Raw genomic sequence first — 26,020 nt, forward strand, 5'->3', positions numbered from 1 at the left:
CTTGAGAAATTCTTCCCTGAATTACATTTAAATTCTACCACTGAGCCTAGTTTTCTGCCTGAGATAATGCTTTCATTTTAAGGCAGTGATTTCTACAATTTGCACAAATATGTGCTTCTTATTTTTTGTGCTATCTATAGAATTGCTTGCATCAAGAGTTTTCCAGAACATAGTGTCTCAGATGGAAAATGTAATAGAATCCCAGTCTCTGCCAAATTAATTTTTCTATTTTGTAGTTATATAATGTTCCCATTGAACACTTGTTTTTCTTTGTGATGAATGCTGAGAGGGAAGCTGGCATGGTTTTGATACATATTACAGATGTATAGGAGAAATGTCTTTAAATTCAAAACATTCTATATTAAATAAATCCACGTTTATACTATAAATTTATTTTTAATTCACCTGGATTTATTTAGTAAACTCCTTTAATTATTTTCAATGTGCAGTTGCTCTAACAGTAGTATCTAATATGCACTAAAATTTAGAAAGCAGTTTCCCTGAAGGCTTTGGAATTGCTCTGTCTTTATTGTAGTAAATAATAAACTTCTTTTATTTAGATAAAAGTAATTTAGAAATAAAATAGTTTTAGGGAAGAACTGGGCTGCCTCTAAAAGCCAGGTTATCATAGACATGGAGGCCAGGTTCACCTCCTTTTCAGCCTTGTCAGGTAAAAGAACAAATTATACCTTTATGATACTTAATATTATGTGTGCCTGAAACATATAAGCCATGGGGTATGAATTTTCACACGAGCTCCTGGAGAAGGGCTCTCACATGGGATGAGAGCAATAAGGCTTCTCTGCCCCATGTGCCAGTCATTGAAATATTTGTGGGCATTGTGGGAAAGGACAAATCTTTAGTTTTCATAACTAAGGTATTAGCATCTGACCACAGCTTGGCATTGACATAGCACAGTGATGAAAGTGAGTCCATATGCCCGCTGGGATTCTGCCACTTCTTCATATGGTGAACCTCAGAGGTGCCACATCATCGCTTATCATCCAACAGTTAATATACAAGAGAACTGGTAATGATATATGCACTTTATTTCATTCTCAATGCAAAAGCTGCAGATAAATCTTAAGTTTGCAGATCTTTGAGTATTTTATTAATTTAGCAGATGGAAGTTATATTTAAACTTATTAAGTGAAATAATTACTGGGTTTGTTCCTAGATCCTATCCATATAATTCAGAGTAAGAGGCCTATGCTTCAGTCTATTCTGCTCAAGCTTTCAAATTCTTTTGACAGCCTGGATGTGAAATTCAAAAGTCATTAATGTGATGTGTTAATTTTGCACTTTTTGACTTACTGCAAAAATCTTATAGTTTCCATAGCAACAATAACCTATCCAGATTGTGTAATATTCTTTACAGTATTAAAAATAAAACTATGCAATTACATGAGCTTCTGGAGCACTTCATTTAGGGGAACTGGGGATTGAAATATTTCTGTTTAAAAGAAAATTATAATTTCATATGAAAGTTTTGTCAGAAAGCATGTATAACTTTAAGAATTTATTCAATTAAATATTTAGTAGTAGATACCTGGTAGTTAATTTAATTATTAATTGTATGAAATTTACATTGTAAGCATTGTGTTAAGCATCTCAGGCACAAATGCTTTCACACACATACCCACACATACTTTCAAGGTAGGGGGGATATTTGGCTTTAATTACATTCAGTCACCTTCACCTGCTGCTTGTACTTCTTAGTGGCCTCTGGGTGGTCTGAAAAACGTGTAGTTTTATGTTTGGAGGAAACAGGATGGAGAAAAAGGAACTCTTTGCTCTTTAAAACATGCCTAAGATATCACTTTGAAAATACTAAAGATTGTTTTAATGGGCGACCGTTTTCAGAGTATCAAATTATTTTGTTTTTTTTCTTTTTCCCTCTAATTCTAATTTAAAAGACAATATAATATTGGCATTAAGGTAGTTAACATAACTTTCTACATCTTTTTTTTTTTTAAATTTTTTTAATTTATTATTTATTTATTATTTTTATTTTTGGCTGTGTTGGGTCTTCGTTTCTGTGTGAGGGCTTTCTCCAGTTGCGGCGAGTGGGGGCCACTCTTCATCGCGGTGCGCGGGCCTCTCACTGTCGCGGCCTCTCTTGTTGCGGAGCACAGGCTCCAGACGCTCAGGCTCAGTAGTTGTGGCTCACGGGCCCAGTCGCTCCGCGGCATGTGGGATCTTCCCAGACCAGGGCTCGAACCCGTGTCCCCTGCATTGGCAGGCAGATTCCCAACCACTGCGCCACCAGGGAAGCCCAACTTTCTACATCTTAACACAACTGTTTTTCTTTTTTTATATCACCTTCAACATATGTCTAAATGTATATATTTTTATACGGTATGATATATGTATTTTCTTAGCAACATATGGTAAACATTTTCCATGTTTCTAATGATCTTCATGATTATTTTAATAATTGCATAACAGTCTATCCTGTTGACATATGTGGTACAATTTCTGTTTATCAAAATGCTGCTTAATTGTTTCCTGAATGTCATATATTGGAAGAAAAATAGATATAATTTTCAGACTGTGGGAAAAAGTAACCATAACTCAGTTATTTGCTCAAAACATAGATGATTGTGAAAATCCTCAAAATGCACGTAAAATGATGTTTTAAAATGCATATTATGAGTAACCTCTTAAACTGCTTTATCCGCTAGTAAACACAGAATGGGGAAAATGAGGAATAGGTAAGTAGGACAGATGTGGCACTACTTAGGTACTATCATTGGACAAAACCTTCATGACATGGTGATACCCTCTTGAGGCTCTAATATAATCAAAAGGGAAAACTCAGAGGGCATGGATTATACTCCTCTTGTCAGAATAACCAGTGATAGGAATCACATTTGTGACATTCAGCTGGGGCCTTGCTATGGCTGTTTCTGGTGTTAGTACCCTGAGGATACAGTGTTGCACTAGACACTCATCTGATACTATTACTATTTCTATGGACCGTATCACCATTATTGAGCTGTTGTCTTCCCTTGGTTAAGCACCCTGGTAACTACCGGGGTTTCCCAGAATTCCTAATTCTACCTCCATTAATTGGAAAATTCACTGTAACTACTGAGTTTTTCCTAGAGATCTTGAGAATGAGGTGTTGGTGGCCAATTTTGAAGTGTTTCCAAGGCTTTTGGTGAGGTCTTAGGGATTTTGAATGTCCCCTGTCTAGGTGAAAACTAGCGTGTCTTAGTGGGTAAACATTCTTCTATAACTCCCCATTTATTAAGTGGGTCTTATACTGTGAAATTACTTTAAACAAATATAGAAGTTTACATCTGTCATTATTTTTGTAATTAATGTTTATAGCAGAATGCTTTCATGGACTCCAGATAATTAAAACAGTAGAATTATCTTGCAATATGCTTGAGTTTATATTTATGCTTGTTTACTTTTTGAAACTAGTGCTGTGTTTAGTATCCTGTTCTGTTTCAATTTTGTATTTTGTGTTTTGGCTCTGTCTAGTGTTTTCATTGTGACATGAATTGTTTTGGTATTTCACATTATTGTAATGGAAATATTATCAGAAATAATAAGCAATGCATGCATAGTGAGGGTGTTTACATATCACTGAGAGTTGTGCATTTCATTGTTTTGTAGTTATAGTTTTGAATCTGAAAATAACGTGTAGAAAAAAATAATTTTTTTTGTTCATATGCAGAAAAGATGAAAAGGAATATGCATTGAAGCAAATTGAAGGCACAGGAATATCCATGTCGGCTTGTAGAGAGATTGCAGTAAGTGGACATAAATACATTATTTATTTTGTTATGATATTGGATGATGATTGATATTAATATAAAAGCTTCACTAATATATAGAATGCGTGTTATTTCAAAGATGTTAATTAGTTTAAGGATATTTTATATAAGATGAGAAAAGTTGCATAAACTTTTTGTTTACTTGAAAGTCATCATTGAACATTCTCTTAATGATATTTAGGATTTATAATCTTAGGAATATGGAGCTAAATGATTATTTAATTAATTTGAATTATGATTGAGTATAATTATTAATTTAAATTAGTAATTTAATTAATATCTGTCTTTCCTGTAGTTTTAGGACTGATATATGTCTTTATAGAGAAGAGGGTGATACTGTTAGATACTATGCATATAAAGTATTTTTTCTGAAATAAGTGTTTTGGTGTTACATTTTACTAGTTGCTAGAAAAATAAGACTATCATAATAATAGGAGAATTCCTTAAAGAAAGATCATTTCTTTTTTTTTTTTTGTCTTTATATGGCATACTTGTACATTTAAGAAATGATTGTCCATAAGAATACCTAACATTTCCTGAGTATTTACCAGGTACCAGGCTTACTAAGTGCTTTTAAGTATTAATGAATTTAATTTTCACAACAATCATGAAATAAGTACTTTTAATATCCCCATTTTACAGATCAGTAAACAGAGGCAAAATCATAATTATGGCTTAGAAGTCTTAATATTATGTTCCCTTATTTTAGTTCTTCAGTTTCTTATGTTAGTGTTTTAGTTTCTTATTGGGGCTTTATCATGATATCACATCTGTAAGGGATTTCTGTCTCTAAATTATTAAATATATTGTCCATATCCATTAGATATTTCTGTCTCTCATTTGGTAATTGTTACATATATTGCCCACGGTTCCATATTTCTGCTTCACTCACATGGAAGCACTCCATCATCACTCTTTCTTTTTTTTTTTTTTTTTTTTTTTTAAAGGGCCCGTGTCTGCACCACATGCACACACGCCTCTTTAAAAACATTCTTATTTTTTTTTTTTTTTTTAAGGAACTCCTTTATTTATTTATTTTTGGCTGTGTTGGGTCTTCGTTTCTGTGCGAGGGCTTTCTCTAGCTGTGGCAAGTGGGGGCCACTCTTCATCGCGGTGCGCGGGCCCCCCACTATCCCGGCCCCTCTCGTTGTGGAGCACAGGCTCCAGACGCGCAGGCTCAGTCGTTGTGGCTCACGGGCTTAATTGCTCCGCGGCATGTGGGATCTTCCCAGACCAGGGCTCGAACCCATGTCCCCTGCACTGGCAGGCAGACTCTCAACCACTGCGCCACCAGGGAAGCCCTCCATCATCACTCTTAATCATAAGAAAAAGAATGATGCAAAGAACACATGAGGCAGGATTTCTTTACACCTGAGTGTCTGCCTTAGTGGCTAAGCTAGCCATGAGTCTCAGTTTCCTTATTTGTGAAATAAGGGAATTATAAGGTCCCTTCTAGTCATAAATTCTTTGATTTCAGAATGGGAGCTTCTCACTAGACTGTGCACAGTTTGAAGGGCAGGGACCTTGTCTTTTTATCCCTAGTTCCTAGCATAACTACCTGGAATGTAGCAGGTGCCCCATAAATGTTTTTTGAATAAATCAATAAATAAACAGAACAAAAAAGTTCTATATGATCCTAAGTTTGCTTTAGAATATAAGTTTATTATTTAAAATTTTCATTTTGGCAGTTTTCCATTAACTGTAAATTGGTGTTTATAATGCTCTACCAGAATAAGCATTTGATACGTGGTTTTTAACTCCCTGAAAGTCATAAACATTATTATTTCAACCAATATGAATATCACTGGTGTGGAATTTTGCTATTTTAGAGTACCATAATTTAGTATAGCATTAATTCAACTTCTGTGAGTTAATTGGGTTAATAGCTGAAATTTAAGGTATTGATTATTAGGAAATGAAAACCCAATTCTAGATGTTCTTTTTGAAACAGAGACATATCTTCTGAGGAATACATGGGTTCTGTTTTCTCAGCATCCTCACTAGCATTTGTTATGTCTTGTCTTTATGATAATAGCCATTTTAACAGGTGTGAGGTGATATCTTACTGTGGATTTGATTTGCATTTCCTTGATGATTAGTCATGTTGAGCACCTTTTCATGGACCTGCTGGCCATCTGTATATCTTCTTCTTTGGAAAAATATCTGTTCAGTCCCTCTGCCCATTTTTTAATTGGATGATGATGTTGATGATGATTTTTGCTATTGAGTTGTATGCATTCCTGATATATTTTGGATATTAACCACTTATCAGATAAATAGTTTGCAAATATCTTCCACTCTGTAGGTTGCCTTTTCATTTTGTTGATTGCTTCTTTTGCTGTGCAGAAGCTGGAAAAACTTAACTCTTAAACTCATTCACAGTCTCTGTATTTTTATTGAGGGTTTGCCTAATAGAACTTTAGGAAGTATGCAGAGTTTCTGGATTGAATAATTTGTTTTATCATTTCCTGAATGACTTAGCTCCAACATGATAGGGATTTTGACAGAAGGTTAGCATGTATGTTATTGCACAGTGGCTAAGTGCATACTTCTTTGTAAATTATAAGTTCACGAACACAGTTTTATAATTATTGCTTTATGCAGTTGTCTTTTAAGTCACATAGAAGAAAAAAGAGTTAAGAACAAAAATACATTTATGCTGTCTTTTCTATTTACCCATGTTGTTACCTTTACCAGTGCTCTTTATTTTTTGTGTAGATATGGGTTACTGTCATATAGTTCTTTGATTTTAACTGAAGGTCTCCCTTTAGTATTTTTTTGTCGAGCAGATCTTCTAGGAATGAATTTTCTCAGTTTTTGTATTTGGGACTCTCTTAATTTCTTCTTTTTTTCCTTCATCACCTGTTTCTCCTTTGTTTTTTGCAGCATAGTTTTGACGGATATAGAATTCTTGAATGACAGTCTTTTTCTTTCTTCACCTTGACTATGTTATCTCACTGCCTTTTGGCCTCCATGTTTTCTGATGTGAGGTCAGCTGTTAATCCATGAGAATCTCTTGTACATGAGGAGTTATTTTCTTGCTACTTTCAAGATTCTCTCTTTGTCTTTGTCTTTTGAAAGTTTGATTATGATATGTGTAGGTGTGGAACCTACTTGGAATTCGTTGAGTTTCTTGGATGTAGAGGTTAATTTTTTTTTTTTTTTATCAAAGTTGGGAAGTTTTCAGCCATCATTTCTTTAGATATTCTTTCTGCCCTTTTCTTTCTCTCCTCTCCTCCTGAGACTGCCACTATGAGTATATTTATAGGCTTGATGGTGTCCCAAAGGTCACTGAGGCTCTGTTGATTTTTTTCTAATTCTCTTTTTCTATTTATTGCTCAGACAGGATATTTTCAATTGCCTATCTTCAAGTTTGCTGATTCTTTCTTCTGCCAGCTTGAATTTGCTGCTAAGCCCCCCTCTAGTGAAATTTTCATTTTAGTTATTTTACTTTTCGATTCCAAAATTGCTATATGGTTCTTCTTCTTCTTCTTTTTTTTTTTTTTAATAGACTTTACTTTTTAGAGCAGTATTAAGTTTACAGCAAAATTGAATGAAAGTTCTAGAGATTTCCTGTATACTCCCTATCCCCACACATGCATAGCCTAACCTATTATCAACATCCTCCACCAGAGTAGTACATTTGTTAAAACTGATGAACCTATGTTGATACTCAAAGACCATAGTTTACATTAGGGTTCACTCTTGGTATTGTATATTTTATGGGTTTGGACAGATGTCTAATGACATGTATCCACCATTATGGTATCATACAGAGTAGTTCCACTGCCCTAAAAATCTTCTGTGCCCCACCTGTTCATCCTAAACCTGTTCCCCACCCCCCTTCCCCATAATCACAGATCTTTTTACTGTTTACATAATTTTGCCTTTTCCAGAATGTCATATAGATGGAATCATACAGTATGTAGCCTTTTGAGATTGGCTTCTTTCACTTAATAATATGCATTTAAAATTCCTCCATATCTGTCATGGCTTGATAGCTCATTTCTTTTTAGTGCTGAATAATATTCCATCGTCTGGATGTATTACAGTTTGTTTACACATTCATCTACTAAAGTACATCTTGGTTGCTTCCAAGTTTTGGTAATTATGAGTAAAGCTGCTGTAAACATTGTGTGTAGGCTTTTGTGTGGACATAACTTTTCACTTCCTTTGGGCAAATATCAGCACAGTTGCTGGACTGCATGGTAAGAGTATGTTTAGTTTAGTAAGAAGCCACCAAACTGTCTTACAAAGTGGCTGTGCCATTTTGCATTCTCACTACCAGTGGATGAGAGTTCCTGTTGCTCCACATCCTTACCAATATTTGTTGTTGTCAGTGTTCTGGATTTAGCCATTCTAATAGGTGTGTAGTGGTGTCTTGTTATTTAATGAAACTCTGCTTTAGCCTTTAAGTCCTGCTTGTATGGCATTAAGAGGTGTGAGATTAGAGTCTTTTCAGATATTTCCTGGACATACCCACAGCTTTGCATATTGGCATGGTCACAGTCTTTACTACCTAGTTTCATTTATAGAAAATTCTAGAAAATGAAAACTAATCTGTAGTGGTAGATAGTAGATCATTGACTGTGTGGGGATGGGAATAGAAACAGGGATGTATTACAAAGGAGCATGAGGAGTCTCTTGGGGATGATGTAAGTCTTCATCATTGTGATTGTCATGATGGTTTCATGGGTTTGTATCAATAATAAAACTCGAAAATGGTATGCACTTATACCTCAGTAAATTCAGGGGGAAATCAGTAAAGGCATATGGGATTATTAGTGGATCAAGGGTCTGTGAAAGAGGAATTTGTAAGAATCAGTGGATCACAAGCACAGCTGGAGGGATTGGCCTTGAATAGGAAATGAAACAAATAGTTTATCCTGTGAAACTACAGTGACAGAAGAAAGGATGGTGTCAACATATGTCAGTTTGCTAGGGAGATGATGAGGTAGTTACATTCTTGTGTGCCTCTTTTTTGTGTGTGTGAATGTTAATGTGGTGAATGTTTTAAGTTATTGAAGACTATGTGAAAATTTGCTGATCAAAAATAAGGTTATAGAAGTGTTATAGTCCACCTGAAGTAGGAGACCAGTCATGGCACCTGTCTGCATGACTGTACTGTTTTCTTCATTATAAGCCCAGTGTAAGAAGGGAGAATTCGAATTTTTTTTGACTGATGCAGTAGGACAGAAAATGTAAGGTGGTAGAGAGCCAGAGAGGTTAGGAGGGACTGATAGGTTGGGGAGAATGTAGACAACATCATAAATGAAAAAGCAGATAGAACTTGTTCTTTGCCTTTTTCCTTCCGTATCCCATAATATTATCTACCTCCTGGCATTTTCTCGTTCATATATAGACACATAGGTAAGAGGCTTTTGATTTGGAGAAAATTAGGAACAATTTCACTCATTACTCTAAAAGGATGGGACTGCAGGACACCTTCTGAGAGCAGGGTTGGATGATGAGAAAAGAAGTCAAAGAACTTGTAGCCTTGGAGTGAACTTGGAAGAATGTGTACAGGATGGGAAGAAGTTTAAGAACTAAGATGCATTACCACCTCAAGTGTCACCAATAAAGAAAATCATATCATATTTTAATTTCATTTGAACCTTATTGATCACAGGTGAATTATAACCCCATATCTTTGTACAGTGCTTTACAGTTTACAATATGCCATAACAGGGAATAATTCTGGGTGATGAACATACTAGGAACGTGTGAACATGAGCCCTTTTAGCTTGAGGTTACAGGGGAGTTCTAATATAAAGTTTTTTTTACCTTTGTGGCCTGTGTAATCATAAGGTTGCTAGGTTGGAAAAGTGGTAAACACCATTAATTCAGATCCCATTAATTTGTTTCCTGGTTATGAAATTCAAAAATGTTTATTATAAAATTCTCAGAGAGTGTGGAAAAAGCATGTTAAGAGCATCTGTTAACACTAACACTTAGAAATAATCACTATTAATATTTTGTGTATAGTCTTCTAGACTTTTTTCTTTGCAAAAATACAGAGGATTTTTTTCCCATAAGAGTGAGGAGTGGGCTTCCCTGGTGGCGCAGTGGTTGAGAATCTGCCTGCTAATGCAGGGGACACGGGTTCGAGCCCTGGTCTGGGAAGATCCCACATGCCACGGAGTGGCTGGGCCCGTGAGCCACAACTACTGAGCCTGCGCGTCTGGAGCCTGTGCCCCGCAACGGGAGGGGCCGCGATAGTGAAAGGCCCGCGCACCGCGATGAAGAGCGGTCCCCGCACCGCGATGAAGAGTGGCCCCCGCTTGCCGCAACTGGAGAAAGCCCTCGCACGAACCGAAGACCCAACACAGCCAAAATAAATAAATAAATAAATAAATAAATAAATAAAGTAGCTATAAACAAAAAAAAAAAAAAAAAAAAGAGTGAGGAGTCCATCAATTTTTTATAAAATGTAATTTCATCTGGGGTAATACAAAGGTAAAATTTTAACTATCAAAATAATAATTTTGCTAGTTCTGTGATATAAGAAAAATTGTAACTCTGGAGTACTCTTCAAAAAATTGAGATGGTCCCAAAGAAAGTGAAGACAGACTGGAAAGAAAATTAGTCAAGGGAAGAAGGATGGAGGGCATAGGTTGAGGAGGGAGGAGAAATAGAGAAAACCTGACTTCATGTCAGATTGCGTGTTCCTCAGTTTTGCCTTGTGTTGCTGAGAAGCCACTTCCTCAGTCACGTCTGCTCAGTTTTGCCAAGTGTATGTATCTGCCAGCATCTCAGCATCGATGCTCCCATGGTGACAGGTGGGATCAGTTGTAATGGATTGTCGCTTGCCGTTTTTCTGCATAGCACAGAGCAGGCAGGGTGGAGTGGCAGTTAAAACATTATTTGCTACTATTTTTTTTCCCCGTCTTGCCACCTTGGTGGCATAGCAGGCCGCTATGTAAACTTAAGTGGAATGCTTGGAACTTTCCCTTGTCTTCAAGGAATTAGCCCTTTTTTTTTTTTTTTTTTTTTAAATGGAAATGGTAAAATGTGTGTTTGCTTTGGATTCCTTGAGAACTTTAATTCTTTTTTAATTTTTATTTATTTTATTTTTGGCTCTGTAGGGTCTTCATTGCTGCACGTGGGCTTTCTCTAATTGTGGCAAGTGGGGGCTACCCTTTGCTGCAGTGTGCGAGCTTCTGATTGTGGTGGCTTCCCTTGTTGCGGAGCATGGGCTCTAGGCACGTGGGCTTCAGTAGTTGTGGCATGCGGGCTCAGTAGTTGTGGCTTGCGGGCTCTAGAGCGCAAGCTCAGTAGTTGCAGCGCATGGGCTTAGTTGCTCCACGGCATGTGGGATCTTCCCTGGACCAGGGCTCGAACCCGTGTCCCCTGCATTGGCAGGTGGATTCTTAACCACTGAGCCACCAGGGAAGTCTGAAAGCTCTAATTCTTACTAATACGTTTATTTTTATCAACCTTAAAACTATTTTGTTAAATTTCATGAATTGAAAGTTGAGAAATGTCTGTTTATTCTCATTAAGATTATTTAATTGTATCTCAATTGCTTTTATGTTGCACTGAGTGCAGAATTTTTTCTTAAGTATGTGTCCAACTTTCTAAGAATATAGATTTGTGGAAATAAATCTGTGATTCAGGTAATTTGCCCTTTCTATGCAAGGGACAAAATCAAAATATAGTATTAAGATTTTTGTGAGAAATACTAAAGGTATAAAAAGTTTTCTTTTTTTCAGTAGGCTTTTAACATGGTCTTCTGTAATAATTATTTTCATAAAAAGTTTGGCATGATTTGGGAGACTAGAACTAAATTAATCATGTATGAAATCATCTTGGAGCAAAATCTGTTCTTTGGTATGATCTTTGTGTTCTCCTTAGAGACAAACAGAAGTTTACTTTTGGGATTGAAGACTCAGCATAGATTTTTTTTTCTTCTTTAAAATGTGGTGTTTTTTTCCCCCCTTGCATTGGATAGTGATAGTTACTACTTTTCTCATGAGGATAATATATTTAGTTTGTTTGGCATTTAAATGAATATATTCTTGCTGACTCTTGTAATGAAAAATGAAGCCTTGTATGAGTTGGGGAGTAGCGTTTGGGGTTATTTTAGGATGAGTCTGGGAGATGGATATAGGGTCAGCACAAAGGGAGGAACCATGATAGGATGGAAAATAAATCCTTTCAAAAGCTGAAAAGGTACAAGGGGGTGGGTAGAAGGAGTCAGCAAGCAGATAGATTCTCCAGTCCTTTGGTGTATCTGTCTACCTTACTGTAGATCATGAGTCTCTTCAAAGTTATTATTATTTGTGTATGTGTGTGTGTACGTGTGTGTGCATGCATGCACCTTTTGGAGTATGTTTCAAGCTGCTTTATGTTTTCTCTGAGAAGACTAAGTGACCAATCTTTGTATTCTCAGCAGCAGATTTAAATACCTGTTGTTGCCAGTGGTAGAAGAGGTGGGCCATGTAAGTTTCTGGGGTTTTGTATAAAGGTGACAAATGTGAGAAGGAACAGTCTGAGAAGAGATAATACTGGTTTTGCTCACCAGTTTCTCGTGTGTGTGTGCCAATGGTTGTTTTATTATTATTATTGATAGTAACCTTTTCCTATTTAAACTCTAACTAAAAAAACATAATTTTTAGTTAAAATTGTTTTCTGTGGTCAAAGTAAATTATTTTTAAGCAACTATACATTTAATTTTTAAAGTTTATTATTATAGAAGATACTGAATTATAAAATTTAACAAACTTGGTTATTCTAGATTCAAAATAAGAGACTGAAGTGGGAAAACGAAGTATTTGAAAAAAAATATGCCTTAGGTTTCAGATTGTAAAGTGGGAGAGAATATGGACTTTGGAATCAGATAGACTTGAGGTTGTATCTGGACTTCACCATTACTTCTCCATACCTTGAGCAAGGACCCATTTTCTAGGTGGCTATAGAAATGAAGGTGTTTTCAGGGGGAATCAGGTTGTACCTGATTTGCTTCGAGCGCTGGAAATGCCAAGGAAGCAGGCCATGCAGCAGTCCACAGGTTGCCCGGATTCTCAGAATCCCTGAGCCGCTTAACTTGCTGATGTTCCAGGTCATTCTCAGCTTCACCTTATAACCAGACTATCAACTAAATCTCATAAATATTTTGACAAAGCACTTCTTTTCAAATATGTTCAAGAATCATAAAGTTCTTAGGAGGGAGGAGTTGCATGTGAGAAGAGTCTGACCCTTGCATATATGTTAGTGGTACATACTACATCTAAGTTCTTGGGTTAAAATATGGCTAATTTCCACTCTTATTTCTAGTTCATCTTTCAGACTACTTACTCTGATTTATCTGGATTTGGAATTAAACATTTTCTCAGTCTGTGCAGTCTCTTTTTTTATTGTTTTTGCCTAATAAGAAATATTAATCCTGTAAACCAACTGTCAACATATCTGATTTCTGTTAACCTTAGTTTCTTCATGTCTAAAATTAGATTAATAGTACCTAATATCACAGAATTGTACTAAGGATAAATTAAAGTATGTAAGCCTTTTGGCTCATAACCTTCAGTTCCCAGTGAAGGTTAGCTTTCCTCCTTTCTTTTAAGTTGAATTTGTTAGTGTGATGGAAAAGTAAATTGTGGGTGGCCTTAGCTTAGATCAGTAATAATAAATAGGGGGCCGGTAAATGTCTTTTAAAAATTCAATCACTTTGTTGTGGTCTCTGAATGCTAAGTTATATTTATTTATTTTTTTAGAAATTTCATGTAATGTCTGAAACATTTATATTAACATATTTCCATACAAAAAACCCAATGAAAGTTTAATATTAGTTGTTTTGTTTGTTTGTTTGTTTTTATACTGCAGATTCTTGTTAGTCATCAATTTTATACACATCAGTGTATACATGTCAATCCCAATCGCCCAATTCAGCACACCACCATCCCGACCCCACCGCAGTTTTCCCCCCCTTGGTGTCCATATGTCTGTTCTCTACATCTGTGTCTCAACTTCTGCCCTGCAAACCGGCTCATCTGTACCATTTTTCTAGGTTCCACATACATGCGTTAATATACGATATTTGTTTTTCTCTTTCTGACTTACTTCACTCTATATGACAGTCTCTAGATCTATCCATGTCTCAACAAATGAGTCAATTTCGTTCCTTTTTATGGCTGAGTAATATTCCATTGTATATATGTACCACAACTTCTTTAACCATTCGTCTGTCGATGGGCATTTAGGTTGCTTCCATGACCTGGCTATTGTAAATAGTGCTGCAATGAACATTTGGGTGCATGTGTCTTTTTGAATTATGGTTTTCTCTGGGTATACGCCCAGTAGTGGGATTGCTGGATCATATGGTAAATCTATTTTTAGTTTTTTAAGGAACCTCCATACTGTTCTCCATAGTGGCTGTATCAATTTACATTCCCACCAACAGTGCAAGAGGGTTCCCTTTTCTCCACACCCTCTCCAGCATTTGTTTGTAGATTTTCTGATGATGCCCATTCTAACTGGTGTGAGGTAATACCTCATTGTAGTGTTGATTTGCATTTCTCTAATAATTAGTGATGTTGAGCATCTTTTCATGTGCTTCTTGGCCATCTGTATGTCTTCTTTGGAGAAATGTCTATTTAGGTCTTCTGCCCATTTTTGGATTGGGTTGTTTGTTTCTTTAATATTGAGCTAAATGAGCTGTTTATATATTTTGGAGATTAATCCTTTGTCCGTTGATTCATTTGCAAATATTTTCTCCCATTCTGAGGGTTGTCTTTTCGTCTTGTTTATGGTTTCCTTTGCTGTGCAAAAGCTTTGAAGTTTCATTAGGTCCCATTTGTTTATTTTTGTTTTTATTTCCATTACTGTAGGAGGTGGATCAAAAAAGATCTTGCTGTGATTTATGTCAAAGAGTGTTCTTCCTGTGTTTTCCGCTAAGAGCTTTATAGTGTCCGGTCTTACATTTAGGTCTCGAATCCATTTTGAGTTTATTTTTGTATATGGTATTAGATAATGTTCTAATTTAATTCTTTTACATGTAGCTGTCCAGTTTTCCCAGCACCACTTATTGAAGAGACTGTCTTTTCTCCATTGTATATCTTTGCCTCCTTTGTCATAGATTAGTTGACCGTAGGTGTGTGGGTTTATCTCTGGGCTTTCTATCCTGTTCCACTGATCTATGTTTCTGTTTTTGTGCCAGTACCATATTGTCTTTATTACTGTAGCTTTGTAGTATAGTCTGAAGTCAGGGAGTCTGATTCCTCCAGCTCCGTTGTTTTCCCTCAAGACTGCTTTGGCTATTCGGGGTCTTTTGTGTCTCCATACAAATTTTAAGATGATTTGTTCTAGTTCTGTAAAAAATGCCATTGGTAATTTGATAGGGATTGCATTGAATCTGTAGATTGCTTTGGGTAGTATAGTCATTTTCACAATATTGATTCTTCCAATCCAAGAACATGGTATATCTCTCCACCTGTTGGTATCATCTTTAATTTCTTTCATCAGTGTCTTATGGTTTTCTGCATACAGGTCTTTTGTCTCCCTAGGTAGGTTTATTCCTAGATATTTTATTCTTTTTGTTGCAATGGTAAACGGGAGTGTTTCCTTAATTTCTCTTTCAGATTTTTCATCATTAGTGTATAGGAATGCAAGAGATTTCTGTGCATTAATTGTGTATCCTGCAACTTTACCAAATTCATTGATTAGCTCTAGTAGTTTTCTGGTGGCATCTTTAGGATTCTCTATGTATAGTATCATGTCATCTGCAAACAGTGACAGTTTTACTTCTTGTTTTCCAATTTGTAATCCTTTTATTTCTTTTTCTTCTCTGATTGCCGTGGCTAGGACTTCCAAAACTATGTTGAATAATAGTGGTGAGAGTGGACATCCTTGTCTTCTTCCTGATCTTAGAGGAAATGCTTCCAGTTTTTCACCATTGAGAATGATGTTTGCTGTGGGTTTGTCATATATGGCCTTTATTATGTTGAGGTAGGTTCCCTGTATGCCCATTTTCTGGAGAGCTTTTATCAAAAATGGGTGTTGAATTTTGTGAAAAGATTTTTCTGCATCTATTGAGATGATCATATGGTTTTTATTCTTCAATTTGTTAATATGGTGTATCACATTGATTGATTTGCATATATTGAAGAATCCTGGCACTCCTGGGATAAATCCCACTTGATCGTGGTGTATGATCCTTTTAATGTGTTGTTGGATTCTGTTTGCCAGTATTTTGTTGAGGATTTTTGCATCTATATTCATCAGTGATATTGGTCTGTAATTTTCTTTTTTTGTAGTATCTTTTTCTGGTTTTGGTATCAGGGTGATGGTGGCCTCATAGAATGAGTTTGGGAGTGATCCTTCCTCTGCAATTTTTTGGAAGAGTTTGAGAAGGATGGGTGTTAGCTCTTCTCTAAGTGTTTTATAGAATTCACCTGTGAAGCCATCTGGTCCTGGACTTTTGTTTGCTGGAAGATTTTTAATCACAGTTTCAATTTCATTACTTGTGATTGGTCTGTTCATATTTTCTGTTTCTTCCTGGTTCAGTCTTGGAAGGTTATACCTTTCTAAGAATTTGTCCATTTCTTCCAGGTTGTCCATTTTATTGGCATAGAGTTGCTGGTAGTAGTCTCTTAGGATGTTTTGTATTTCTGCGGTGTCTGTTGTAACGTCTCCCTTTTCATTTCTAATTTTATTGATTTGAGTCCTCTCCCTCTTTTTCTTGATGAGTCTGGCTAATGGCTTATCAATTTTGTTTATCTTCTCAAAGAACCAGCTTTTAGTTTTATTGATCTTTGCTATTGTTTTCTTTGTTTCTATTTCATTTATTTCTGCTCTGATCTTTATGATTTCTTTCCTTCTGCTAACTTTGGGTTTTGTTTGTTCTTCTTTCTCTAGTTCCTTTAGGTGTAAGGTTACATCATTTATTTGAGATGTTTCTTGTTTCTTGAGGTAGGCTTGTATAGCTATAAACTTTCCTCTTAGAACTGCTTTTGCTGCATCCCATAGGTTTTGGATCATCGTGTGTTCATTGTCATTTGTCTCTAGGTATTTTTTGATTTCCTCTTTGATTTCTTCAGTGGTCTCTTGGTTATTTAGTAACGTATTGTTTAGCCTCCATGTGTTTGTGTTTTTTACGTTTTTTTCCCTGTAATTCATTTCTAATCTCATAGCGTTGCGGTCAGAAAAGATGCTTGATATGATTTTGATTTTGTTAAATTTACTGAGGCTTGATTTGTGACCCAAGATGTGATCTATCCTGGAGAATGTTGCGTGCACACTTGAGAAGGAAGTGTAATCTGCTGTTATTGGATGGAATGTCCTATAAATATCAATTAAATCTATCTGGTGTATTGTGTCATTTAAAGCTTGTGTTTCCTTATTTATTTTCATTTTGGATGATCTGTCCATTGGTGTAAGTGAGGTGTTAAAGTCCCCCACTATTATTGTGTTACTGTCGATTTCCTCTTTTATAGCTGTTAGCAGTTGCCTTATGTATTGAGGTGCTCCTATGTTGGGTGCATATATATTTATAATTGTTATATCTTCTTCTTGGATTGATCCCTTGATCATTATGTAGTGTCCTTCCTTGTCTCTTGTAACATTCTTTATTTTAAAGTCTATTTTATCTGATATGAGTATAGCTACTCCAGCTTTCTTTTGATTTCCATTTGCATGGAATATCTTTTTCCATCCCCTCACTTTCAGTCTGTATGTGTCCCTAGGTCTGAAGTGGGTCTCTTGTAGACCACATATATATGGGTCTTGTCTTTGTATCCATTCAGCAAGCCTGTGTCTCTTGGTTGGAGCATTTAATCCATTCACGTTTAAGGTAATTATCGATATGTATGTTCCTATGACCATTTTCTTAATTGTTTTGGGTTTGTTTTTGTAGATCCTTTTCTTCTCTTGTGTTTCCCACTTAGAGAAGTTCCTTTAGCATTTGTTGTAGAGCTGGTTTGGTGGTGCTGAATTCTCTTAGCTTGTGCTTGTCTGTAAAGCTTTTGATTTCTCCATCGAATCTGAATGAGATCCTTGCCGGGTAGAGTAATCTTGGTTGTAGGTTCTTCTCTTTCATCACTTTAAGTATATAATGCCCCTCCCTTCTGGCTTGTAGAGTTTCTGCTGAAAAATCAGCTGTTAACCTTATGGGAGTTCCCTTGTATGTTATTTGTCATTTTTCCCTTGCTGCTTTCAATAATTTTTCTTTGTCTGTAATTTTTGCCAATTTGATTACTATGTGTCTTGGCGTGTTTCTCCTTGAGTTTATCGTGTATGGGACTCTGTGCGCTTCCTGGACTTGGGTGGCTATTTCCTTTCCCATGTTAGGGAAGTTTTCGAGTATAATCTCTTCAAACATTTTCTTGGGTCCTTTCTCTCTCTCTTCTCCTTCTGGGACCCCTATAATGCGAATGTTGTTGCGTTTAATGTTGTCCCAGAGGTCTCTTAGGCTGTCTTCATTTCTTTTCATTCTTTTTTCTTTAGTCTGTGCCGCAGCAGTGAATTCCACCATTGTGTCTTCCAGGTCACTTATCCATTCTTCTGCCTCAGTTATTCTGCTATTGATTCCTTCTAGTGTAGTTTTCATTTCAGTTATTGTATTGTTCATCTCTGTTTGTTCGTTCTTTAATTCTTCTAGGTCTTTGTTAAACATTTCTTGCATCTTCTCGATCTTTGCCTCCATTCTTATTCCGAGGTCCTGGATCATCTTCACTATCATTATTCTGAATTCTTTTTCTGGAAGGTTGCCTATCTCCACTTCATTTAGTTGTTTTTCTGGGGTTTTATCTTGTTCCTTCATCTGGTATGTAGCCCTCTGCCTTTTCATCTTATCTGTCTGTGAATGTGGTTTTTGTTCCACAGGCTGCAGGATTATAGTTTTTCTTGCTTCTGCTGTCTGCCCTCTGGTGGTTGAGTCTATCTAAGAGGCTTGATGGGAGGCTCTGGTGGTGGGTAGAGCTCGCTAAGTTATATTTAAAATGTACTTTAGCGGCAGATACAGTTGTGCCCCTTCCTCAAATATATCAGTCAGTTAACAGATATTGATCACTACTCTTTGGAACACATAGTGTTGCTTGCTGAGAGAATACAGAGCAGTATTTTCAGGAAGGTGGCAGTCTTTTTAAATCAGTTGCTTGGAATGTGAAATGTCTTTTCCCTCAGGAAACATTGATATAAATGATGCCCAGGTTACTGGTCTCCGCCACCAAAACCTATTTGGCCTATGGGTAACTGAGTTATGGTACTCTAATACTGTAGTACTTGAGGACTACTTATAACATTGTTTCTATGGAGAACACATTCAGAATTAAAATCTTACATGCTAGGATACATCTTGCCTTGTCATAGTTTTTTAAATGGGAACAGGCTCTTCAGGTTCAGGTCACCAGCCAGGGGTTCAGGGCATTAGAAATTAGAGTAGGGATTGGGGGAGATAAGCCATAGTGTCAGAGGATAGGTGGTTTTATGGCACCCAGAAGTATGGAATGGAAATTGTATTATCCAAGCAGTGGGTTTGGGGGATAGGTCTTTACCTGGGAGAAAAAGAGTAGGGAGTAGATAATGAGGGAGTTAAGGCAGGCTGGGGGACCTGGTAGGCAGCTGGTAGGGTTTCAGGTAGTAACCAGGAAAATGAGGAATGGAGGCACTTGGCCAATCAGTAGCCATCTTGAGTCAGTGGAGAGAGCTAGTGGACAGGGAAGTCTAAAGTGATAGGGATCACAAACAGGGAAAGCCTGTAATTAGGATTTTGGTACAATAACACATTATAACAGAGAATTTAGATTATTTGGGAAAAGGAGTTTAGTTACTTTAGGTACCAGTAGATTATCATAATGACATAGTCTCACATATTATTCTTCTCTTACTTTGGCCTTATATGACTTCTGGTGATATAAGCTGTTCACATTTTTAATATGGATCTTTGACTTAAATAATGAACAAACGGGTGGTGCAGTGGTTAAGAATCTGCCTGCCAGTGCAGGGGACACGGGTTCGATCCCTGGTCCGGGAAGATCCCACACGCTATGGAGCAACTAAGCCCATGTGCCACAACATCTGAGCCTGTGCTCTAGAGCCTGCAAGCCACAACTACTGAGCCTGCGTGCCACAACTACTGAAGCCCGCGCACCTAGAGCCCGTGATGCGAAACAAGAGAAGCCACCGCGATGAGAAGCCCATGCAACACAACGAAGAGTAGCCTCCGCTCGCCGTAACTAGAGAAAGCCCGCATGCAGCAACGAAGACCCAATGCAGCCAAACATAAATAATAAATAAATAAATAAAATAGCGAACAAACAATAACCAATCAGAACAGTGCAAAGTCAAGATGAAGTAGAACTTTAACAGATACAAACTAGAGTTAATAGACTGCATTTGGAAAGGATGAAGATTATAGTTCAAAACCAGATAATTGTACTTTATTATAATGGACAGTTATATATTATTATAATGGGAATGAGATAAACTGATAAAACATAGATACAGTAAGTCCCCTTCATACGAACCTTCAAGTTGCAGACTTTCAAAGATGTGAACCTGTGTTCGCATGTCCAATCACATTAAGTTAGTTCACGGGTCTGGCATGCGTGCATCCTCTACAAGTGTTGTGCTTTTGTGTACTCTACTGTACAGTACTATATAGAGTATAGTAGTACAGTATCTTTATTTCAAGCCCAGGATGTCCGGAAGCAAGTGTAAAAGCAGCGGTGATGTAGCTGGTACTGCTGTACTTTTCAAGGTACTGTACTGTAAGATTAAAAATGTTTTCTTTACTTTTTATATTTGTTTGTTTTTTATGTATTATTTGTGTGAAAAGTATTATAAACCTATTACAGTTCAGTACTATATAGCCGATTGTATTAGTTGGGTACCTAGGCTAACTTTGTTGAACTTACTAACAAATTGGACTTACAAACATGCTCTCAGAATGTAACTTGTTTGTATGTAGAAGGACTTACTGTATTGGTTTACAAGCTTCTTAGTATACTCAGCAGCTCAGTAATTTGAAAGCTTGAATGGGCTATTTTTCTTAGAAGAATGTTCTAATTAATTGGAAATTTTACAGCTTTTAGATTTTAGTAATGTTATTGGGTAATATAGCATTCAAATAGTTGAAGAAAATTAGCATTTAAAACAAAATGACTGCTAGCGGATTACAGTTTGCTTAAGATAATGCTAGATATTCTTGACAGTAAAATAATATCAGAAAAGAAAACGATATTTGAAAATCTTATTTGCAGAGTAGTAAGTAACTAAGGTTTAGGTACAAGCTGTTTTTTTTTTTTTTTCACACACACACTGTATTTTATTTTTACAAGAGATAGACTGACACCAAACATTGTAAATGGATGACCACAACAAAAGCAACAATGATTGCAATTACCAAACACGAAACACACTCATACTATGTCAGAATATTGACATTCAGTCCAGTAATCCTCCACTGTAACAGCTCCTTTACTTTGCAGTGAAAATTGATTTGTATATTTGTTTTTTTAAAAATTTATTTTATTGAAGTATAGTTGATTTATGGGTACAAGCTGTTTTGTCACCTTTTTTCTCTGTAAGTAAATTCTAATTTTAAGAAGAAGTTTTTTTTTTAATCTGGATTGCCAGCCTTTCTGATAATTTTGCCACCTTATGTTAAATTAATCTGATTAATAAGCTTAACTTTATTTGTGGCTTTGGTCTTTGGATGTTGCTGGCATGGTATTTATACTTTATTCCTCCTCAGAAAGAATTCTTAAAGTTAGGTTGTTTTAATCCAGTAGAAAAACAAGCTAAAGAGTTAAACAGGAACTTTTAAAAAATTGAAACATTAATAGCCAATAAATAAAAAAGATGCTCAATTATATTAATGGTCAGAGAAATATAAAACCATAGTAAGATATACTTTTCTGCCCTCCAGATTGCTAAACAGTATCAAGTATTTGCAATGATGTAGAATACTGGAACTGGCATGTAGTATTAGTGGAATTGTAAATTATTATATTGCAACACTGAGGAAAACAGTTTGTTTATCTAGCAAAGTTAAGATACACATACCTTTTTACCCAACAACTTCACTCCTAGATATCTATGCTGTAGCAGTGCTTCTCAGCCCCAGTGGACCCAATCTCCCATTTTATAATAATTAATCTCTAGTCCCCTTTATTATCCTGAACTGAAATTCATAGATGATATGCATAATTTTAAAAAATCACCATAATCCCTTAATATATTATAAAAAATAAAAAGGTAATAATTTATAATGAAATAACATATTTAAATATGTAAGAATCAGACATTTTAATTATAATATCTAAATGCTAATCAGGTCATAGATGCATACCTAATTGTGGAACATGTAATCGAGTTGACACTCAGTGTGTGATTTGGGTAGTGTTGCATTATCATTTTTTTTGTGTGTGTTGTGCTAAATCTATACTGTGATATATGTGAATTGATGAGCTTGTGGGCTTCACAAGTCAGTAGGAGATTCGGAAAAGAAATTCTAATTGTTCCCCAAATTCTTACCTTGAATTCAAAACAGTGTGAAGCTTATTACTATCCTAAGTAATATCTTTATCTTGTCGTTTGATTTTGCATTTCACTTCTTTTTCTCCAATTGCTTATCCTGTTTGTTGTTTCTCTTCTTGTTTCTTCCTTATGTCTTATGTATTTTCTGTCTTTTTTTTCTACCATTTGCCAAAAGTAGGTCTGTTCCATCACTGTAGCTGTTTGTAATTCCACAAAGAATGTCTGTACTTGTGTTATCTGTTTTTCTTCTTATCTGGGACTGTCTTCCTATCTATTCAGTTATGCATGGTATGTAGGTTCATACTCAGATGGTAGGTAGCTTTATATGCAGAATTTCCCCAGAAGCATAAGGACATTTTTTCTTACATAAAAAATTGCTCAACTAAGTTATTAATTCACAATTTGAAATGCTTTCATTTTTCTCTAAAACAAAAATTAACAGTCCAGTGGGCTTTATGGAATTGAGATTTCCATTGTTGTAGGTTTTTTGTTTTTGTTCATACATTAGCATTTAAAAAATACTTTTAGTGTAGATTCACTCTGCCTTCATAAAATTTAGGTCAGGGATTGTGTCTGATATATTCGCTCTTGAATCCTTGGAATCTGTCTAATACTGTGCTTGGAACAAAGTGGGCTCTTAATTAATTATTGAATAAATGCAACAGTTTATTTGAATTTGTTATTTTAACAATATTAACAAGAATTAAAGGCTGAAGTTCTTTCAATACTAGAAGATTTTAAACTTTCTGTTTGGGCAAATTATTATTTGAAATATAATATTAAACTTTGTGAACTGTTTTCATTATCTAAAATTTTAGATCCATTCTGATTCCCATAACCATGTATGATTTAAAGAATAACTGGTGGAAATAATATTTATATGAATAATTATTCAAAGAAGTTGATTTTTTCATGAAATATTTGGGTATCTATTATAATCCAGGCATTACGTTAAATGCTAAGGATACAGTAGTGAATAAAATTTTTCCCTCAAGAAGTTTATAGTTTTGGAGGAGACAGATAAGAAAACACCAATTTCAACACTATAATCAAGGCCAAGACAAGAGATAAGCACAGAGTGCTAGAGGAGCAGCTAGCCCATTCTTGGGAGTCTGGGAGGACTCCTTGGGCATTTTGAGGTACTACAAGTCTGAAAGACAAATAGGAGTTGGCTGGGTGAAGGAGAAGGAAGTAAGTGGGGGAGAGCATGTGGCCCGAGGAAACACATGTAGGAAGGCCCAGAAGTGAGAGAGGGCATGGGTACTCTTAGTTTTATGAACAACTATGGAGGAGTGTGCTGTTTTAAGTACTTTCAAGCTTACCAAATTATTTAGTTATTACAGCAACAATATGTAAATTTCTGTTGTGTTAAGCAACTGAAATTTGGGTATTTATTTACTGCAGCAGCTAGGATTACCTTCACTAATGTGTGAATAATACAGGCATTGTCCAAAGTTGAAACAAAAAATTGGTGTTAAGAATAATTTTTTTTTTAAACATCTTTATTGAAGTATAATTGCTTTACAATGGTGTGTTAGTTTCTGCTTTATAACAAAGTGAATCAGTTATACATATACGTATGTTCCCATATCCCCTCCCTCTTGCATCTCCCTCCCACCCTCCTTATCCCACCCCTCTAAGTGGTTGCAAAGCACCAAGCTGATCTCCCTGTGCTGTGCACCTGCTTCCCACTAGCTAGCTATTTTACATTTGGTAGTGTATATATGTCCATGCTACTCTCTCACTTCATCCCAGCTTACCCTTTCCCCTCCCTGTGTCCTCAAGTCCATTCTCTACGTATGCGTCTTTATTCCTGTCCTGCCCCTAGGTTCGTCAGAACCTTGTTTTTTTTTTTAGATTCCATATATATGTGTTAGCATACGGTATTTGTTTTTCTCTTTCTGACTTACTTCACTCTGTATGACAGACTCTAACTCCATCCACCTCATTACAAATACCTCCATTTCATTTCTTTTTATGGCTGAGTAATATTCCATTGTATATATGTGCCACATCTTCTTTATCCATTCATCTGTCGATGGACACTTAGGTTGCTCCCGTGTTCTGGCTATTGTAAATAGTGCTGCAATGAACATTGTGGTACATGACTCTTTTTGAATTATGGTTTATTCAGGTTCTATGCCCAGTAGTAGGATTGTTGGGTCATACGGTAGTTCTACTTTTAGTTTTTTAAGGAACCTCTATATTGTTCTCCATAGTGGCTGTATCAATTTACATTCCCACCAACAGTGCAAGAAGGTTCCCTTTTCTCCACACCCTCTCCAGCATTTATTGTTTGTAGATTTTTTGATGATGGCCATTCTGACCGGTGTGAGATGATATCTCATTGTAGTTTTGATTTGCATTTCTTTAATGATAAGTGATGTTGAGCTTCCTTTCATGTGTTTGTTGGCAATCTGTATATCTTCTTTGGAGAATGTCTATTTAGGTCTTCTGCCCATTTTTGGATTGGGTTGTTCGTTTTTTTTGTTATTGAGCTGCATGAGCTGCTTGCATATTTTGGAGATTAATCCTTTGTCAGTTGCTTTGTTTGCAAATATTTTCTCCCATTCTGAGGGTTGTCTTTTGGGCTTGTTTATGGTTTCCTTTGCTGTGCAAAAGCTTTTAAGTTTCGTTAGGTCCCACTTGTTTATTTTTGTTTTTATTTCCATTTCTCTAGGAGGTGGGTCAAAAAGGATCTTGCTGTGATTTATGTCACTGAGTGTTTTGCCTATGTTTTCCTCTAAGAGTTTGATAGTATCTGGCCTTACACTTAAGGTCTTTAATCCATTTTGAGTTTATTTTTGTATACAGTGTTAGGGAGTGTTCTAATTTCATTCTTTTACATGTATCTGTCCAATTTTCCCAGCACCACTTATTGAAGAGGCTGTCTTTTCTCCACTGTATATGCTTGCCTCCTTTATCAAAGTTAAGGTGACCATATGTGAGTGGGTTTATCTCTGGGCTTTCTATCCTGTTCCATTGATCTATATTTCTGTTTTTGTGCCAGTACCAAACTGTCTTGATCACTGTAGCTTTGTAATATAGTCTGAAGTCAGGAAGCCTGATTCCTCCAGCTCCATTTTTCATTCTCAAGATTGCTTTGGCTATTCGGGGTCTTTTGTGTTTCCATACAAATTGTGAAATTTTTTGTTCTAGTTCTGTGAAAAATGCCAGTGGTAGTTTGATAGGGATTGCATTGAACCTGTAGATTGCTTTGGGTAGTAGAGTCATTTTCACAATGTTGATTCTTCCAATCCAAGAACATGGTATATCTCTCCATCTATTTGTATCATCTTTAATTTCTTTCATCAGTGTCTTATAATTTTCTGCATACAGGTCTTTTGTCTCCTTAGGTAGGTTTATTCCTAGATATTTTATTCTTTTTGTTGCAATGGTAAACGGGAGTGTTTTCTTAATTTCACTTTCAGATTTTTCATCATTAGTGTATAGAAATGCAAGAGATTTCTGTGCATTAATTTTGTATCCTGCTACTTTACCAAATTCATTGATTAGCTCTAGTAGTTTTCTGGTAGCATCTTTAGGATTCTCTATGTATAGTATCATGTCATCTGCAAACAGTGACAGCTTTACTTCTTCTTTTCCGATTTGGATTCCTTTTATTTCTTTGTCTTCTCTGATTGCTGTGGCTAACACTTCCAAAACTATGTTGAATAATAGTGGTGAGAGTGGGCAACCTTGTCTTGTTCCTGATCTTAGTGGAAATGGTTTCAGTTTTTCACCATTGAGGACAGTGT

At 36.1% G+C, this 26,020-nt stretch overlaps 1 protein-coding gene across 10 annotated transcripts in view; it reads left to right on the forward strand.

Annotated features, from left to right (window-relative positions):
* Nucleotides 1-26,020, forward strand: part of CDK19 (cyclin dependent kinase 19) — a 171,667-nt gene that overhangs the window by 53,032 nt on the left and 92,615 nt on the right. For 9 of the 10 annotated variants that reach the window (XR_005022191.1, XR_005022190.1, XR_005022192.1 and 6 more), the window contains one exon: nucleotides 3,689-3,764. Coding sequence is in view for 7 of the 10 variants with exons in the window: in XM_036871869.1 (XP_036727764.1) it covers nucleotides 3,689-3,764 (76 nt within the window). In the remaining 3 variants the exon portion in view is untranslated. Of the gene's footprint in view, nucleotides 1-2,688; nucleotides 2,715-3,688; nucleotides 3,765-26,020 lie in introns of those variants that run through there. The other variant, XM_036871872.1, reaches the window with a different exon arrangement.

Source organism: Balaenoptera musculus, chromosome 12, assembly GCF_009873245.2.
Source record: "Balaenoptera musculus isolate JJ_BM4_2016_0621 chromosome 12, mBalMus1.pri.v3, whole genome shotgun sequence".
NCBI classification, from domain to species: Eukaryota; Metazoa; Chordata; class Mammalia; order Artiodactyla; family Balaenopteridae; genus Balaenoptera; species Balaenoptera musculus.